The sequence below is a fragment of the Dipodomys spectabilis genome, unplaced genomic scaffold (genome assembly GCF_019054845.1).
Source record: "Dipodomys spectabilis isolate Male_0828 unplaced genomic scaffold, ASM1905484v1 ptg000081l, whole genome shotgun sequence".
Classification (NCBI taxonomy): Eukaryota; Metazoa; Chordata; class Mammalia; order Rodentia; family Heteromyidae; genus Dipodomys; species Dipodomys spectabilis.
The window spans coordinates 21491130-21510592 of record NW_024870758.1 but is presented as its reverse complement, the minus strand read 5'-3'; the positions used below and the strand labels follow the sequence as shown (position 1 = coordinate 21510592).

Below are 19463 nucleotides of genomic sequence, written 5' to 3'. Positions count from 1 at the left end.
TTTGTTTGAGAACAAAACAAAACAAAAAGCTGATGGTATAGGTTCAAGTTGTAGAGTTGTTGCCTAGCATAATCAAAAGTCCTGAGTTTAATCCCTGATACAAAAAAAAAAAAAATCCGCAGTAGAAATATTTTGTTGCCTCTCTTGGACAGAATGACCCAACAGTGTTATTCCAAGATAGATTTCTTTAAAAAGCTGCTTGTATACTCCTTAAGCCACAATTAACTTAGATTTCATCTAAATTGTCACACATAAAATATTTCTTATGAAAAGCAAGAGAAGAGAGCCTCCTCCTTGAAGGTGGATAGCCAGAGCTGCGTCTGACATCCCATTTTCTTCTCTTTCTACATGAAGTGACAATACATGGACTTTAGCTAGGTATCACTGACTCATGCCTGTTAGGAGGCTGAGATCTGAAGACTGAGGTTCAAAGCCAGCCCAGGCAAGAATGTCTATGAGACTCTTATGTCTGATTAACCAGAAAAAAAAGCTAGAAGTGAAGCAGTAGTAGAGCATGAGTTTTAAGAAGAAAAAGTTAAGAGACAGCATATAGGCCCAAAGGAAGGAAGGAAGGAAGGAAGGAAGGAAGGAAGGAAGGAAGGAAGGAAGGAAGGAAGGAAGGAAGGAAGGCAGGAAGGAAGGAAACAGAGAGGGAGGGAGGGAAAGAAAGTGAGAGGAAGGGAGGGAGAGAGTAATTGAGGAAGGAGGGAGGGAATGAATGCATGCCTGGACTTCACATGTAGGAAAATATCATAATGAGTCCCATTATTTTATTTTGTAGAATATATGCTAATAAAAATCATTCTTGGAACAATAATGACAACTAAAAGACAGAAGCAAATGCATGTGCTCATTCAACAACTCACCTGTAAAAATTCATTGAGTTCAACCTGCCCATTTTTGTTCAAATCTACTTCATTAAGAATTTCATGTAGTGTATTTTCATCCATTTGTACATTGATATTCTAAGAGAAAAGCATAGAATAATGAGTTTAATTAAAAATTATGCATATCCTTTTCCTAATGTGACCAAGCTTTCTAAAATTAAACTAAGAATATTGTTTGTAGGAAATATTAGATGAGAAAAAAGTTAACTATTTTTATCCTTAAACTCTTTTGCTATCAAAGACATGCTGAACCAAAAAAATGTTACCTCTAATACACGCTGAACATCAACAATGGTAATAAAGCCTTTTTGGTCTGCATCAAACTTATGAAATCTCTTCTTGTACCTGCAACACAACATTGAGTGATTTAGAAACATATTACTAAGAATGAGAAAAGAGAGAAGGAAGCTCATTAGGAATACCTGTCAATGTCTGAAGGCAGGAGGCAAATTTCAGAACGATCTGTTAATTGTTCAGATCGAGATTTATAGCCCATTTCATAATATAAAAACTTCTTGGCTGTTTCAAGTTCCTCCTAAAACAGACATAAACAAAGTTCAAAGATTTATAGAAAGAGTAACTGATTGTTTTTCTATTTTTCTCTTTTGAACTTCAAAAAGGAAACTGATTCTTATTTGATAAGCACACGTTTCCTCTAGTTTTATTAATGTGGAATTTACCTCTTTCGGGTCTGCAATTTGATGTATACTCCAATGTGATGATTATCCTAATAACTTCCTCATAGCTATCTTCCCTGACCTCTGACCCAAGGAATCCCCAGCTCTGTTTTTACTCACCAGTATACATTTTCAGGAATTACATATTACAGGTTTCATAAAGAATGTAGTTTTTTGCATTAGACAATTTTCTCATAGCACAATGGGCTCGTTTTGCTGAATATTTACCTATTTCTGCTTTTTTTTGTTTTATTTATTCATTTATTTGGCAGTACGGGGGCTGGGGGAGGAGGGGTTGACTCAGGGCCTCATCTCCCCTACCTGCCTGTTTGACTGGAATTCTACCACTTGGAGTCTCAGAGAATTTTCTGGCCTGGCTGGCTTTGAACAACAGTCCTGCAGGTCTCAGGTGCCTGAGTAGCTAGGATTACAGGAGTGACCACAGGCAATATTTCTGTTTCTCTTTACTACAGAATATTCTTGCACAGCATTGGCCAGTTCAAATTATTGTAGCTACATGAGGAAAAACTGATTAAAAGTGAAGATATCTAAGACTCAGGCAACTCCTAAAATATCACAGGCAGTGCAAAGAGAAAAAGGCAACATCCTGAGATTAACTGCACTAAAGTTTCATCCATAGGATTCTGGTAGTTACAAAGTCAGGAAAAACTAAGTCATCCTCAATAGTGATTCTGTTTGCAATATATCTCATCTTAACTGGTGTTTGCTATGGCTGCACCATGTCATTCTCCCATCAGAGTATTTCCCAAGAGAGTCAATTACATTGTTTTCAAATCTTTCTTCATATATGTAGGTGTGCATGTGTACATCCACATATATCCACACAGAGTTCTCCTGCATACAACACCTAATTTTTTTTTTAGCTTGACCACAGTAATTTACTTTGGCCAATAGAACATGAATGAATATAATGCATATCACTTTTGTGTGAATTTTTTTAAAATGACTTCATAGTTTTTCTTGCCTCTTCTGCTCCTGGCCCACAAAAGGGCCATGGCTTAGATGAGAAGTCAGTGTGGAGAACCATGCCACTAATGGGCAGATTTCACATTATAAATGTTTGCTGTGATAAACCACAGAGATGTTTTTGTCAAGGTAATATACAGAGAGGTTATAGTTACATAAGTAAGGTAATAAGTGAGTACATTTCTTGTTGAACTTGTCATCCCCTCCCTCATTTTTCTCCCTCTTCTCCCCTAACCACCCCCTCAAGTTGTACAGATCATTTCCAACATATTGTCTTGTGTATATTGCTGTTGCATTGGTTCCCACCTTGTCCTTTGTCTCATCTTTCTGTTGTTTCCCTTCCGTTCCCTCAATCAGATAAACATATATACAATACTAGGGTACCAATCAAATACTGTGACAACAGGGGAGATACCATAGGGGGAAGAACATAGATTAGAAACAAGAAATCACATAGTATATTAAAAACCACCACAACAAAGTAAATCCTCTTGTGTCCATGTCTTAAAGAGTTCATTTCCCTTAGCATCAGCTTATGTGATCATATGTACATAGCTATTGAGCTATTCGACTCACCTGCTAAGATTATCCTACACATATAATAATGGAAAGACTTACAAAAAATCAGAGATTTTAAATTTGCTTAATTTTTAACATTTATTTCTGCATTTCAAAAGGTTTCACAAGGGAGTTGCGATTTAACATGTCCATGTCAGTGTCCAGTACTGCTCAGTTATTCTTCCTGTCATTTTCTCCCATCCAGCCTGCCCTTTCCCCTACTCACTTTATACTTTGTAATTCTTTTAGCTCATTGAGTATTCTTGCTGCATTTGTCCTGTTCCCTCTTGTAGTCATCCACCGTCTCCCCCTTCTTATACCATATAACCTAGCCCAAAAAAGCATGAATACAAGTCTCAAATTCCCAACAACTTCCCATCAAAGGATATTAACTCAGTGAGTCCCAAATTCTGAACTGAACTGTGACATACCAGTGAAGTGGAACAAAGGAAATAAAATTACCTACATGTCATGAAATGTATTCATATGTGGTTTTTTTTTTTCCTGTGGGTTGAACTCTGAGCCTAGGCTCTGTCCCTGAGCACTTTAGCTCAAGGCGAGCACTCTACCTCTTGAGCCACAGCTCCACTTCTGGTTTTCTGGTAGATACTTGAAAAGTCTCACGAACTTTCCTGCCTGGGCTGGCTTTGAACCGCAAACATCAGATCTCAGCCTCCTGAGTAGCTAGGATTAGAGGCATGAGCCACCAGCACCCGGCCTATATGTGTTTTCTTAAGCCTGAGATAAAAACTTTTTACTCTTTTGGCATGAGAAAATAAACACTTAAAAAATCCATATAACATTTTCCCCTTAAGAAACAGATTAGAAGAAAGGGAGACACCAGTCCATTTGTAAGGAAAGGGAAGGACTTGGAAAAAATCATATTAAGTGAAATAAGCCCGACCCAAAGAAACAAAGGTTCCATGGTTTCCCTTATTTGTAATAAATAGTATACATCTAACATAACCTTAGCAGATGAGCAGAATAGCTCAATAGCTATGTACATATGATCATATAAGATGATGCTAAGTGAAATGAACTCCAAGACATGGACACAAGAGGTTTTTCTTTGTTGTTGTTGTTTTAAATGTATTATATGGAGTCTTTTAGTGTTTTCCCCCTATGGTTTATCCCATCATAACTGTATTTGATTTTGATACCCTGGTGTTTTATATACATTTATCTGAATTAGGGAAGGGAAGGAGAATTTAAAAAAATGGTGACACAAAGGACAAAGGGGGAACCAATGCAACAGTGATACTCACAAGACACTATTTTGGAAATGATCTGTACAACTTGGGGGTATTGAGGGGAGGGAAAGTGGGAGAAAAATGAGGGGGGGTACAAATTTGACAAGAATGTACTCATTACCTTACTTATGTAACTATAAACCCTGTGTGCATCACCTTGACAATAAAATTAAAATTAAAAAAAGAAAGGGAGCAAATAACACACTGTGAATACTAAAATAACTAAAAAGCATATATCTTTATATGTCATATAGTTAAGTAAACATATCCATGGAATCTCTGTCACCAAAAGCAGTTCCACACTGGTAGATTTCTCTCTTTACTGACTATTAAAAATATGTACTTTTGTTGTTCCGTCAATTTTACACAACATTATTCTACAAAACTCGTTCATAATTCACATTCTTAGAAATGCCACTTCTGAAGTGTTCTGCAATTACCATCTCTTCCTCAAGACATGTTCCTTCACTGACTATGTAGACTACTCACACTCAACCAAACAAGGGTTTCTGCATTTCAAAGCTGGAAGAGAAAGCATGTCCCTCCTAGTCACGACATTGTACCTCCTCAGCCCCATAGCTCCTTTATAAACATCCAAAACTGGAGGCATGAGTCCTCTGTCTAAATCAGTCTAGCAATTGGGAGGAAACAATTCTGCTGAAGTAGGCCATGAAAGAATAGCCCTATTGGTTAGAAAATTTTAGGTTGAGATGAAGTCTATCTTCCTTGCAATCCTTCCTACATGTATAGGATGGGCAAAACTTGGCTACAGAATATACCCAATGTCTGTTTTCTATATCGTATCATACACATTAAAGTGGTATCATTTACTTCCTTCCTTCAAGATTGCTTTTAGTTAGAATTCCTCTTTGGAATAATAAGGCATGATTTTAAATCCCTTATGCCATAATTTCTTCTATAGCAAATATTTCATATCAACTAATACAATTTCAAAGAACACCAAATGCTCTAACAGATATCTGGCCAGTGCCTGGAAGGGAGTAACAGTTTTGTTTACCGAAATATATTATTTCTATTAATACACTGTAAGATTACAGCTGGATTTGAGAATAGCCATCGGCCCACTCCCAGTGGCAATGCTTTCAAAGTTAACTAAAACCTTTTCTTTCTGACAAGTGCACTTCTTAAGCCCTGAAGATTTTATCTTGAATGAGTGGAGCTATTTTTCTATGTACTGCAAGTTTTGCCATTTTTTTAATTATGTTATGGTTAATGAAGTTTTACTCATTCTTTCAATTTGCCATCAAACATTTAATCATGATAGAGATAAATTATATGCATATATAGAAATGTCACAATGAAATTCCCCTCATACAATAATGATATATGCTAATAAAAAATATTTAAGCAACAACAAAAGCAAGTCACCCTTCAGTTTCTGCTTATTTATATATCAAGGATATATGCTGCCATTATTGTAATGTAAACACTTGGATCGAGGTATACTAGGTCAAATCCAAGAACATTGTGCTTATGAACTGTTATCAGACACCTATTCAGAGGTCAGCACTACCCATTTAACTGTTTACAAATCTACCATTTTTACAAAGAGCACCTAAGGCCTTATATATACTTTATGAAATCCATCTATCATGTCTATAATATCTCCCTGATACAACAATCTCTTTTCTCTCCCTGAAATAAAAACATTCATTGCCTATCCTATGAAACTAGGAAAACAGAGAAGATGAGTAAGTTTGGAGGGAAGGGGAGTATTATTAAGGGGATGATATTGATCAAGATGCATTGTGCTCATAAACAGAGAAGATGAATGATAACCCCTTTGTACAACTACTTAAAGATAATGAAAATATAATTAAAAGTAAAATAAAAAATGAGATATCTGAAATGGCTATTTTCTCAGTGATTCCTTAATATTTTCCAGTTATTACTACTTGTTCCTAAATAATTAGAAAAAAAGGTCAGAATTTAGAAAAAAAGATAAATGTCAATACCGCTGGTCCTCAGGATGTAATCTATACTATTCTTCCTTCTCTTTTTCTTCAATTTAGAAAGCATTTTCCACCTTCTATTTATTTTGCTATTTTTTCATTGAGTTAAACATGAAGACAGTCAGACCTCCTTTCTCTCCAGCATTCAAGAATATAATGCTTAGAAGTTGGATTCTAGTGGCTCATGTTTGTTATCCTAGCTACTGAGATCTGAGTATCATGGATTGAAGCCAGCCTGGGTAAGAAAGTCCATGAGAGTCTTATCTCCAGTTAACCATCAGAAAACTGGAAGTGGAGCTGTAGCTCAAAGTGGTAAAACACTAGCCTTGAGCAAAAAAAAAAAAGCTCAAAGAGTATCTAGTCCCTGAGTTCTGAGAAAACTGACAAATATATATAGTGCTGGCCAAACTTAATTAATATTCAAATAATTGAATATTTAAACCCTACTAGAACTCTGTTCAGTTTTTAAGTTATTCTGCATTCAGGCACAGTGCTTATACCAGATGGATCATGTTCAAGGCCAGTTCAGACAAAAAGTTAGTGAGACCTCAATCTCACCCAAACAAGCTGAGCAGAATGGTCCAGGCCTGTGATCCCAGCTCTGCACAAAGCCTATGCAGAGAAATATAATCTGAGATGATAAGACACAAAATACCTAAAGTAAAAGGGAGAGGGCTGGTTCCACTCAAATCCTGAATTTAAACTCCAGTATCAAAAATAAAAAGGTTATTTGAAAAGCTGAATGTGGTAGCACATACTTGTGGTCTATAATTGCAGGCCTTGGGAGGCTGAGGCAGGAGGATCATGTTTTGAAGCCAGCCTGGGACACATAGCCAGTTTGGGGCCAGCATAGGCCAGTAAGTCCCATCTCAAGCTGCAATGCTTGGTAAGAAATATATGCATTATCCTGCCCATGTAATTGTAACCCCTCTGTACAGTATGTTCTCAAATAAAATTAAATTAAATTAAAAAAAAAAAGAAAAAAAAATTACTCCGATGCTTTTAGCATTTATCCCCAAAACTGTTCATTTCTTATACTATTCATATAAGGGATTATCATTCTTTTTTTTCCCCTTGAAATTTTCATTGCTTTAACTTTATTTGATATTAAATATTCAGAAATCTAAATGAATACTTTAAAGATTATACTGAGATATTATAAAATCTAACAGAAACTTACAAATTCCTATTTAATACTTAAAGAGGTATTTTTAATTGGAAGATTATTTGTAAACAAAATTTAACATCCAACATGTATATATTTAGGATATAAACTTTTTAGAAAAGTTTATGGCCATATAGTCTTTAAAATGCTGACATGCAAAGAGATACAAATTGACCATTTCATTATATTATGGCTGTTATGTGGAAATGTGATATCAGAACATAGTTTCTAATTGAGTATTTTTGCTTTCTAATCTTGGTGAGGTGTTAAAGAGATTATCTACTGTCTAGTATGTGTATTCTTGAGGTAAAAAGTTTTCAAAATAATCTGAATTTTTTAGCTGCTTATCATGTCATAGAAGACCTTGTAATACTGAAAAATGCTTTTATAGAAGTGAATAATTTAAAATACATAAGACAAGGGAGAGGAAGAAAAAAATAGTTTTACTACTGAGTAATAAATTGTCAGAAAATATAATTGAAAGTAAAGAAAAAGAAGTTATTTAACTATCTATCTGGGGCTGGGACTGTGGCTTAGGGGTAGAGTGCTTGCCTAGCATACATGAAACCCTGCAGGTATTCCTCAGTACCACATAAACAGAAAAAGCTGAAAGTGGCACTATGGCTCAAATGGGAGAAAACTAGCTTTGAGCAAAAGAAGCTCAGGAATAGTGCCCAGACTCTGAGTTCAAGCCCCAGGACTGGCCAAAAAAAAAAAAGTTATCTACTGTTAGATTTGTTTACTAAATAATTTAAAATGGGATTATTATTCTTGATATTCTTTTTTTTTCATTTATAAAATGAGTGCTGGGTTTACAAGAGTGTGCCACCATGCCTGGCTTGGCTTTCAGTTCTGAGTAACAATTCCACTAATTATTTCTATAAAATTTGGAAAAATAATGCATACATCTCTGAGGCAAGTATGTTTTATATCCACCCAATGACACCTCAAAATCATTGAAACTATGAGCTATTTATTATTCCCCTAAAATGTTTGCTATGGTGTTCAGTATACAATTCACTCATTAAGTATTGACCGGTAAAAACAACTACAATTCATCTGCAGAGGGTTATTTATCACCCTTTCCTTTTCCACTTTTGCAGGTTAAATAATCCCAATGCTTTTAACCTTTTCTCAGAAGTCCAACTCTCTAACCTTTAAGTCCCCCTCCCCACTCCCTTCTTGGTTCTCTCTAGACTGTCCACATATCTCATTAATACTCCTGTGTCTCAGACACTAAATAATAACTTTGTCTTTCATTTTGTTACTTCGTTGTGTAGGATATTAGAGTATTCTTAATCAAACAAGGAAAATGTGAAATGCTGTTATTTCTGAATTCCTAGGAAGGCTAAGCACAACCAGTGCTCCTAACAGCCAGTTCACAGAATTTTCTTCTTCCTTCCTACTATTACCTTCTGAATTCTTAGCACAAAATATGTTCCAGGGGCTGGGAAGGCTCAGTGGTAGAGCGCTTGCCTTGTATGCATGAGGCCCTGGGTTCGATTCCTCAGCACCACATAAGCAAAAAAAAAAGAAAGTATGTTCCAGCATATTCAAGTCATTCTGACCATAATTTCTGCAAGAACATATTCTCTCCAATTCTTCTATACAGGGGAAGATTGGTTGTAATCGAAGAGTAAGCTCTGTTCTAAATTGCCTCTATATGGAGCTCTGGCAGAGCACGCTTAAATGCAACACTGGTACCACAATGGCTAATAAAGAGGCACAAGGGCAGGGGGGAAAACACATGTTCTGGGATCCAGAGGTTAGGTTTGGATGCCAGCTCTACAATTGCTACTTGTGTAAACTCTGGCAGAAATTGACTCTGTGAATTTCTCAACCATCAAATAGCAGCAAAGCTGGCCCTCAGAGATATCATTAGGATCATGGCACTCTGTTTGAAAAGTGACTTCTACCATTAATATACAGTAGTATATTACTCTAAAAATCACTAGAGGCAAAATCTAAAAATTCAGGGCTATAATGGTACCCTTTAAGACGTTTTGGTAGTCTAAAATAAACCTCTCAATCTTCCCATTTTTCTGCACTCTCAAAATGACTGGTATAGAACCATCATCTTCAGGGGTCTATACCAGAATGGGAACATTTTAAGTACTATTCTTCACTATACCCTCAGCACTTGACATAGATGTTCACTCATATTCAATCACTCCAAGTGAGAAAATATAAAAGGAATGTCCATTGCTGGACCAGGAGGTAGACCCACATCAGACCTCAACTGAAATCTTGATTCTGGAACTTCCCAGTCTCCAGAACTGAGAGAAATAAATGTTTGTTTTTTGGGCCACCCACCTGTGGTATTGCTGTTTGGCAGCCCAAGTGGATGGAGTTAGCTTTTGGTTTTCTCATACCTCCTCCAACCTTACAAGCTATTACTTTCTCTTTCTTTTGTATTCTCCTTTTTTCGCTCCAACTTTCAGTCTTTGGAGTATCCCTGGGTTCAGTCTCTAGCCACTTTCCTTCCCTGGTTACAGGGACTTCCTTCAAGAGCTCATTCAATATGAGCACTTGAAATACAACGTAGATGTGAACTTCACATCAGCAGAAACATTGGCCTTGGGAAAGAGGAATTACTATCATTCATCTGCCTCAAGTTAATAAGAGTGCATGTGTTGAGGGCTGGACTAAGCCATTTGAAAAAAAATAGGACAAGATTTACTAGTAGACTTAGATAATTGTAAGTGAATATCTAGAGTAAGATATTAGGGGTTGAGAATGATGCAAGGGGTAACTGATCAAGAAACACCATACACGTTGAATTGAAACCACTTTGTACAACTACTTGAAGATAATAAAAATTAAACGATATACATAAACGGACATGTACAAATACTGTACACACATTTGAAGATAAAACTATTTTTTCTGAGTGTAATACCAAGGCTTAGGTTAGAGTGACTACAGGTAAAAGAGCTAATTATGACATGGAAATTCTGTAGGAAGATAAATGGTCTTCAACAATAATAGAAAGGAGGTCAAGGTGGCACATCTGTAAGACCAGCACTTGAGCCTGGGCCAGGTTGGTCTATTTAGTGAAAAGGAGGTAGAGCAAGGAGGGAGAATGTCCGGTGTCAAATGCTGCTGCTGGGCAAGCTAATGGGTAAAGAGCACCTACATGTACATTGAGAAACATGTTACTGGTGAGCTTGGCCAGGGTTAGTACAGCAAGATGGTAGCAAAAAAATATGATGGATTCAGAAAGAGTAAGGACAAAGAAAATAAATCTTGGGAGTGTTCCTAGTATTTTTGAATATGTGAAAGGCTGGAGGTGTGACTCAAATGGTACAGTGACCACCTAGTACACGAAGCCTCTGAGTTAAAACCTTCTCCCAAGATAGATTTTTGCATGTATGAAAATACTTCAAAAACCTCTGCATGTCACAACAGTTTGGGTTAATTTTTAAAACATGAAGATCTTCTACTTATTACAACAAATCCAAGTGTGTGTGTGTGTGTGTGTGTGTGTGTGTGTATGTGGTGTTAAAATACTTTCATCTGACCATTTCTGGCTTTATGGACATAATACAAAATTTCAAATGACATAACTGACAAGTATTTGCTTGTCACGAGGTGAAACCACTGTTAACAAAGGCAAATTAGCAAAAATGTGAATTGCTGACAAAGTGCTAGAGTAAATTTCTTTTTACCCCTTTCTTCCTTTCCTTTCTTCGTTTCTTTGTTGCTAGTACTGTAGCTCAAACTAAGGGCCTCACAGTCTTGCTCACTTTCTTGCTTGGCTGATGCTCTACCACTTGAATCATGCCTCTAACCAACTATTCCCGGAATTTCCCCCATTCATTAGAGATGGAGACTCACAGACTTTTCTACCTGGGCTATCTTCAAACTTCCATTCTCCATGTACTAACCTCCTCTGAAAGTATTCCATGAAACAACAACAACAAACACCCACCATCATTTACCTTTCCTTTTGCAGAAGTTATGAGCACAAATTTAAGAGCATTCTCTATAAGATGGTCCAAGAATATCTTTCCACTCTCCTAAGGCCTAACAATATTAAATCATATAGATAGATATACACACATACATATATATCAAATATATATCAATCATATATATCATTTAATTTATAATATATAACTATAACATAATATATAAATATGTATACAGGAAGAAATCTAAGATAACTACCAAAATTATTCTAGCTTTTATATACATATCAAGCATTTACATGTTCATAAAGGGAAATATAATTATCGAGACTTCCATGTATTTAATACCTGTTTTTTAGAATCACTCCAATTCAGTTCTCTGCCCATCAGTTCGACGATCCTGGGAAGGGCTTCTTCCGCAGCCTGGACATTGAGAAAGGCCAGGCGAGTGCGACGTGAGATCATATCCACTGCAGTGCAGGCATACTCCTTAATCCCATATTTTACCTGAATTACAAAAGAAATGAGAAGGAGGATTTGGTAGGTTGAGAAAAGGGGAGAATTCTAATCAAAGGATTTTGTATGCTGGCCATTTGTGGCTTTTTGTCACCTTTGCTACTCAAGAGACTGAGATCTGAGGATCATGGTTTGAAGCCAGCCAGCACAAAAGTCCATGTGACTCCTCAATTAATCACCAAAAGCCAAGTGGAGGTGTGGCACAAGTGGTAAAGCACCAGCCCTGAGCCGAACAGATCAAGCAAGAGCAAGAGGTCCTGAGGTCAAGCAGAAGGAGGGAGGGAGTGAGGGAAGGATTCTGGTATGTTCATGTCAAAATAAAAGCTCATCGTAAACTATTGATGCTAATAAAAAATGTGAAAAAATATAAATGATTAGTTGAGAGTTTTCTCTAAGAAGAGGAAATAGAAGTTTCACATTAAAATGTTCATATTTGAAAAGGTGGTGGTATTCTTTACATTGTCTGATTCGCTAGCAGGCAGAAGACAAATACTCATATAACCCAAGTTCTCCATCTGCCTGCCAAAGTAGATTTTAAAAATAGGATAAACTGGACAAGCGATAATGCCTTCCTACTGAATGGATCCTGGTATCAGTTTGCAAACTGTACCAATTTTCATTAACCAACTACAGTAATCACTTAATCCTCTTTGCTTCTACAAAGTAGGGAAGATAGTTTATGTAGCTGAGTAGGTAAAAGATGAGGAGATAAAAGTTCGTCTCATCTCTTTAGGCTGTAAAGTTTTGTGTCTTAAAGAAACCGCATGACAGCTTGAATTTCATCAACAAGTAAATGCTTTTTGGACACAATGTGCTAAGAATAATTATAAAACATGGCCAGATGCCAGTGTCTCACGCCTGTAATCCTAGCTACCTCGGAAGCTGAGATCTGAGGACTGTGGTTTGTAGCCAGTCTAGAAAACCAAATTCAAAAAACTCAACTCTAATTAACCAGCAAAAATCTGGGAGTATAGGTATAGCTTAAGTGGTAGAGTACCAGCCTTCAACAAAAAAAAAAGTGAGTAAGAACAGGAGGCCCTAAGTTCAAGCTCCAGTATACTCTCTCTCCAATCTCTCTCTCTCTCCTCTCTCTCTCTTTCTCACACACACACACACACACCACACAAAAGCATAACATGACAAGTTTCAGAAAATTTGAAGTATCATGAGAAACAAGACTTAAAATCTTTGAGAAGTTTTTAGTGCAGCAAGGTATGTCATCAGGCAAGATAAGTAAAAATTGGAAGAGCTCAGATTCACAAAAAGGGACAAAAATTTGTTTCTATATCTTGGAGTTCATTTGCACAATCACTGATATAGCATCATGAGAAAAAAGAAATCCACATATCATACAATGCCCACCACGAACACCACCTCTGAATGAAAATTCCATAAATGGAAGAATGTGTCCATGCAAACAGACACATAATGCCAGTTCTTGGCTGACACGTGTGCATTAAAACTAGCTCCGTACAGTTTTGTGAAGACACTACTGAATGAACAGATGAAGCGTATTACATGGCAGACAAGAAATTCCCATGCGACCATTACATACCTCTGCTTCAATATATGGGAATTCTGACACAAGGCGTACACCAACAATAGGCCACCTTTTTCCAGTTACACTTGCCATTTTAGCCACCTCAAAAGCTTTGTCACCATAGGTGGTGGAGAGATGCTGGGCCACCTGTAGAAATAAGACTACCTTAGACAGACCAAAAAAAAAGAAAAACCCTCAAAAAGTACATGCTTATCTGGTCAGTTTTCTTACAGTCTATAACTAATGGCTCCCAGAGAGGATTAGGTTTTGATTCTGTGGGAGGAAACCACTTGGGCTCTGAATGCTTAGGCCAGCACTAACTCAGCTTCTCATGTATCACTGTATCAGTGACAGATGAAGCTTCAGTTTCATTTTGCTCCTGACATCACTCCTACAGAACAGCCATCCTTGTGCTTGGGAAAGAATTTGTGAAGCTCTACATGCTAAGAATAAACCAAGAAAAAACTCTCAGTTTCAAAATAGAAAGTGACATGTACATTGCCTCTTGGTATCTATTGCAAGGTTGGACTATCTTTTTCTCTAAGTTTACTTTGCCATACACAGAGAGAAATGTCCCCCCAAAAGGAAACTCTAAGTCAAGGAAGCTACATCATTACTACTGACTCTGTTATGGCACTAGTGACAGATGAAGTGAAGTAGAAAGAGATGGCAACAGATACTCACCTCACTTTCCAGTCCGTAATCCTGGACAAGCCTGATGTAGAGGGTGGGACTCCAATCTTTGCCTCCTTGCAGGAAAAGACCAACTGTCCTGCTTGGCCCTGCTTTCAAATTGTGAACCTTGATTGCAGCATTAATAGTGTCTTCTGCCATGGACCGGTACGTTGTCCACTTCCCACCTACAATGAAGTTGACAAACAATTCATTCTGTCACCACTCCTTATTTCTCTTATATTTAGCCATTCATCAAATAACTAATAACAAATTAGTAATAACAACTTACTGATAACAAATCTCACCTGTTGTTTACAGTAAGTATGACAAAGCAATGTGTAAGGCTGTATTAACAAACATAAGACAAGGTTTGTTTATTAGAGAGAAAAGAGGGAAAATAGGAGTAAAATAAGGGAAGAGGTAACAAGTCTGACAGGAAATGTACTTATTACCTTACTTATGTAACTATGACTTCTCTATACATCACCTTGACAATAAAAATTTAAAAGAGAGAAATTTCATGGAATAATTTAGCGAAGTTTGTCTCTAAAGCACATCCAAAGAACAAGGCTGAATCTTTTTTTTAAATAAGAAAATACTATACAGAGGGGTTACAATTACATGACCAAGGTAATGAGTCATTACTTATCAAGCATTGTTGCCTCCTCCTGTTTTTCCCCTACCATCCCTTCCCTCCCATCTCCACAACTACACTCCGCCCCCACCAGCCCCCACCCAGATTGTAAAATTCATTTTTCGACATCGCATCTGTACTTCTCATTGCTGCAATGGGTCAATCTGTATCTCTATTTAAACAATTTGTTTTTTCCTTTCTGCTCCCCAATTATATCAACATCAAATACAGTGAAAACATGGGTTATACCATGGGGGAGGAATATACAAAGCAACAAAAAATCATATGGTACCTTATAAATACCTTAGAAACAATATCAAGAAAGAAAAAAAACACTTGTATCTTGATTTTGGGGTTCATTTCACTTAACATCATCTTATCTGACCTTTTCTGCTTGTCCCAGACATATACTAGTTATTGCAAATAAGGGAAACCATGGGACCTATGTTTCTTTGGGCCTGGCTTACTTCACTTAATATAATTTTTTCCAAGCCTTTCCATTTCCTAACAAATGGGGCAATGTCATTCTTTCTGATGGAGGCATAGAATTCCATTGTGTATATATACCACATTTTCTTGATCCATTCATCTACTGAGGGGCATCTGGGTTGGTTTCATATCTTAGCAATGGTAAATAATGCTGCAATAAACATAGTTGTGCTGATAGCTTTTGTATAGTCTTGTTTGTGATCATTTGGGTAAATGCCCAAAAGTGAGATTACTGGGTCTTAGGGGAGCTCTATGTAGAGTCTTTTGAGGAACCTCCATACTACTTTCCAAAGTGGTTGAACAAGTAAACACTCCCACCAACAATGCAGTAAGGTTCCCTTCTGTCCACATCCCCTCCAGCATCTGTTGTTATTAGAATTCTTGATTATAGACATTTTAACTGCAAGGCCGAGTCTTTACCTGCAATGGTGATGAGCCCACTCTCACTGACGTCCACAATGTGGTTTCTGGAGATGGACTGTGTGTCTGCAGAATTGGGATCTGTAACAAGGGGCCGAATACCGCTCCAGGCTGCCAGGACATCCCCTCTTCTCACTAGTATGGTTAATGAGAAGGGTTAAGAGGATTACTCAAAAACATTTCAACAAAAGTATAAAATAGTAAGCAGGAAAACATTCAGTAAGAAGAATAGAAGGAATACAAGGGAGGAAAAGAAAACCTTAAATAGAAGAACTTTGCACAAAAGACAAGTACAAGAAAGGTCAAAGAATTATTGTAATAAAGGTAATCTGCATGAAAAAAAGCAAAGAACTTGAAAATCATTGTCACTGATAACAAAGAGAAAGCAAAAGAAATAAATGTCAACAATGTTCAATGGGGGCAATCAACCATAATTTTTTTAAGTAAAACAAAAACAATCCAAGAAACTTGTAAATTGTTAAGTTTCTCTCTAAAATAGATATCCTTGTCTCTTTTCAGTAAAGAAAAAAATCCTATTTAAATATATATAACCAGAAATTTTCTCTCCTTACTACCACTTATTTGTAGAGTATGTGGAATAAGACTAGCACTGTGCAATGCATTTGACATACATAGCTCATCTTATTTCATAGCACAAAGTCCCACTGAATTGGGTACTATTACTCTCTATATATGTATTGAAAAATTTAACCAACCAAGCAGAGAAACCTCTTACCCAAGACAAACATCCTTTCCATGTTGGACTAGCACTAGAACCAAGTGCTTTTTTGTTTTAAAGACCATCATCTTACTGCTTACATTGTACTGTCTCTCAACTGTGATGATTTCCATATTCTGCCCTACTAAATTTTTTGGTGGTATTGGAGTTTGAACTCACGGCAAGTACGGTATCACACAGGCCAAGACCCCAAAACTTTGTCCTGATAGCATCTCATACCTTATCTTTGTAAATGACACAGAAACACATATCCTGGCTCCTCCCCCTGGGCATTTAACACTTACATTACAGGATATGGAGGTTCTTCCAGAAGTCAAAATTATTCTTGTCAAATGCCAGTGGCTCATTCCTATAATCCTAGCTACTCAGGAGGCTGAGACTCAAAGATCACAATTTAAAGCCAGTCAAAGTAGGAAAGCCTGTGAGACTCTATCTCCAATTAACTATCAAAAAGCTGAAAGTGGAGCTGTGGCACAAGTGGTAGAATGCTTCCTGAAGCACAAAACCTCAGGGACAGTACTCAGATCCTGAGTTCAAGTCCCAGGACCAAAATATACACATCCACAAAATTCTGAAACTATATTTATTGTCCCAACCAGAACACATTTTTTCCAAAATAAAATTCACCAAATATAATAAGATTGTTTTGTAGTAAGAGAGACAATAGAGTTTAAGAACCGAATTTGACAATTAACAGCTGGAGGGCATTGATCACTAACCTAAAAATGGCTGAGAACAGTGATTAGCTGTGGTTCAGGGCTACCATCAGACATGGGCAAAACTCAATGGCAAGGTTTTCAGAATCTATTCTTTATCTAGTGCAGCTACATAGGTCACATAGCTTCTTTCCCTACACTCCATGATGTAGCTAACTATGTACACCAATCCAACAAAAACTAACAATGTAGACTGCAGAAAAGTTAATGTTTACCTCTCCTTCCTTCTTCACCTGCTTTGATAAGGCATTAATTCACTCTGGATAACATAAATGTTAAATGAATTCTGTTTCATCTGTGTTCTGGGACTGTGCCTGACCACCTTCCTATCATGTCCCACCCAGTATTCTTCCCTTGCACCATATACAAAAATTAAGTCAAATGAGTCATAGACCAAATATAAGAGCTGAAACGATAAAACTCTTTGAAAGCATAAAGAAAAAGTTTCATAATACTGGATTTGGTAATGAATTATTGGAGGTGACATCAAAAGCACAGATGACAAAAGGGGGAAAAAGATAAAATGGAATTCTAAAAAGTTTGTGAATCAAAACATTCTATTAACAGAATGGAAAATCATATATTTGCAAATTTTATATCTGACAATAGGTTAATATCCGCAGTGCTTAAGGAACCCCTAAATCTCATCATAACAACAAAGTAACCTAAATTAAGAAATGTACAAAGAAACTGATACACAAAGAAGATACACAAGAGATGAATAAACACATGAAAAGATGGTAAAGGTCACTAATTATTAGGAAAATGCAAATGAAAACCACAAGTGAGATACATTTTACACTTGTTAGGATGATTATTATAAACAGAAATAAAACAAAACCTAGGAAACAAAAGTATAGCTGCTTTGAAAAGTATAAGGCAGTTTCTCACGCAACTAAACATCTAGAATTGCCATATTATTTCTCAACTACAATCTGGATACAAAGAACCGAAAGTAGGGAAAATGTGTACACTCATGTTCATAAAATTACTCATGAAAGTCAAAGGGTACAATCAACTTAAGTGCCCATGATCAGATGAATACACAAATGAAACAAAAGGTGGCAAATAAATACAGCAGAATAGTATTCATCTTTTTTTTTTTTTAATCGGTCATGGGGCCTAAACTCTGGGCCTGGGTGCTGTCCCTCAGCTCTTCAGCTTTAGTGCTCTACCACTAGAGCCACAGCACCACTTCTGGCTTTTTCTGTTTATGTGGTGCTGAGGGATCAAACCCAGGGCCTCTTTGCAAGGTAAGCATTCTACCACTGAGCCACCTTCCCAGCCCAGTATTCATTTTTTAAAAGTAAAAAAAGGAAAGAAGCTCTGACACAAGCAACAAAATGAACAAATGAGTTTCAAAATATGAGACATAGCAGAACATAGATGGTATCTAACATAAAAGTATCATGTCTATCATTTAGCTGAAATTAGTAAATGCCTTGCAAGGGCTGGGGTATGGCTTATACAGGAGAGCACCTGCCTAGCATATGAAAGATTCTGGGTTCAGTCCTCAGTAGTAACCCCTAAATTAATGAATACTTTGCCAGGTGCACATTTTTATTGGCAAAGAAAAGACTAGGTTTCAGCTCCTGCTTATCCCTTTTGGTCATATATAAACATTCAGTATCACCTGAAAAGAATGTAGGTATGTATCTAGCTGACTGTATTAAGGAATCACAAAGTTTCTTCAAATGATTTAGAAGGAGAAATTTACCAAGTATAGGAGAGAAAGATGCTAAAAACATGGTATATTGAATGACAGATAATCACCCTGCCTTGATCTCAAATTAAAAGTACAGTTCTTATTAAAAAAAAAATCAACTAAAGTAAATCTAGTTTCCTAAGGAGCACACTCTTAAAACAACTGTCATGTGAAATAAAAGAAGAGCATATACCCTCATGGGGGTATTTAATCAAACCCAAACTCCAGTGTTCTAACTGAAATGAGGGGAAAAGGAACACTCTTAGCTGGTTTCTCAGTCTTGTTAACTAGAGACCATCTGGGATCTGAGTGCTGAGATTCCTGTCTTAGATCTCTGTGATGCATGCATTCTTTCAAATAGTTTTAATCTGGGTGGCTTTTGTGGACTAGGGGTTAATGCCTGCTTCACATAATTCTACAAATCTTGTAAAAACCTCTATATAAATAGCACAACATGTTTCAACCTTCATTTTTAAAAAAGTAAAACAAAAATCATTAGGAAGTGATTTCTATTTTCCATTTTTCCATTACAATTTATATAGTCTTTCTGACTCAAATATAAAACAACCTAACCCACATACTATGTCACTGTGGCTACCACATAATCTCACCAACAAATAT

The 19463-nt window shown here is 36.7% G+C and overlaps 1 protein-coding gene across 3 annotated transcripts in view; it reads right to left on the bottom strand.

Annotated features, from left to right (window-relative positions):
* Positions 1–19463, bottom strand: part of Gpd2 (glycerol-3-phosphate dehydrogenase 2) — a 156202-nt gene that overhangs the window by 3658 nt on the left and 133081 nt on the right. For all 3 annotated transcript variants that reach the window (XM_042683534.1, XM_042683536.1, XM_042683535.1), the window contains 7 exons: positions 15683–15817; positions 14149–14324; positions 13480–13611; positions 11757–11915; positions 1310–1422; positions 1154–1232; positions 867–965 (listed from right to left, as the gene is read on the bottom strand). In XM_042683534.1, coding sequence (XP_042539468.1) covers positions 867–965; positions 1154–1232; positions 1310–1422; positions 11757–11915; positions 13480–13611; positions 14149–14324; positions 15683–15817 — 893 coding nt within the window. The remainder of the gene's footprint in view (positions 1–866; positions 966–1153; positions 1233–1309; positions 1423–11756; positions 11916–13479; positions 13612–14148; positions 14325–15682; positions 15818–19463) is intronic.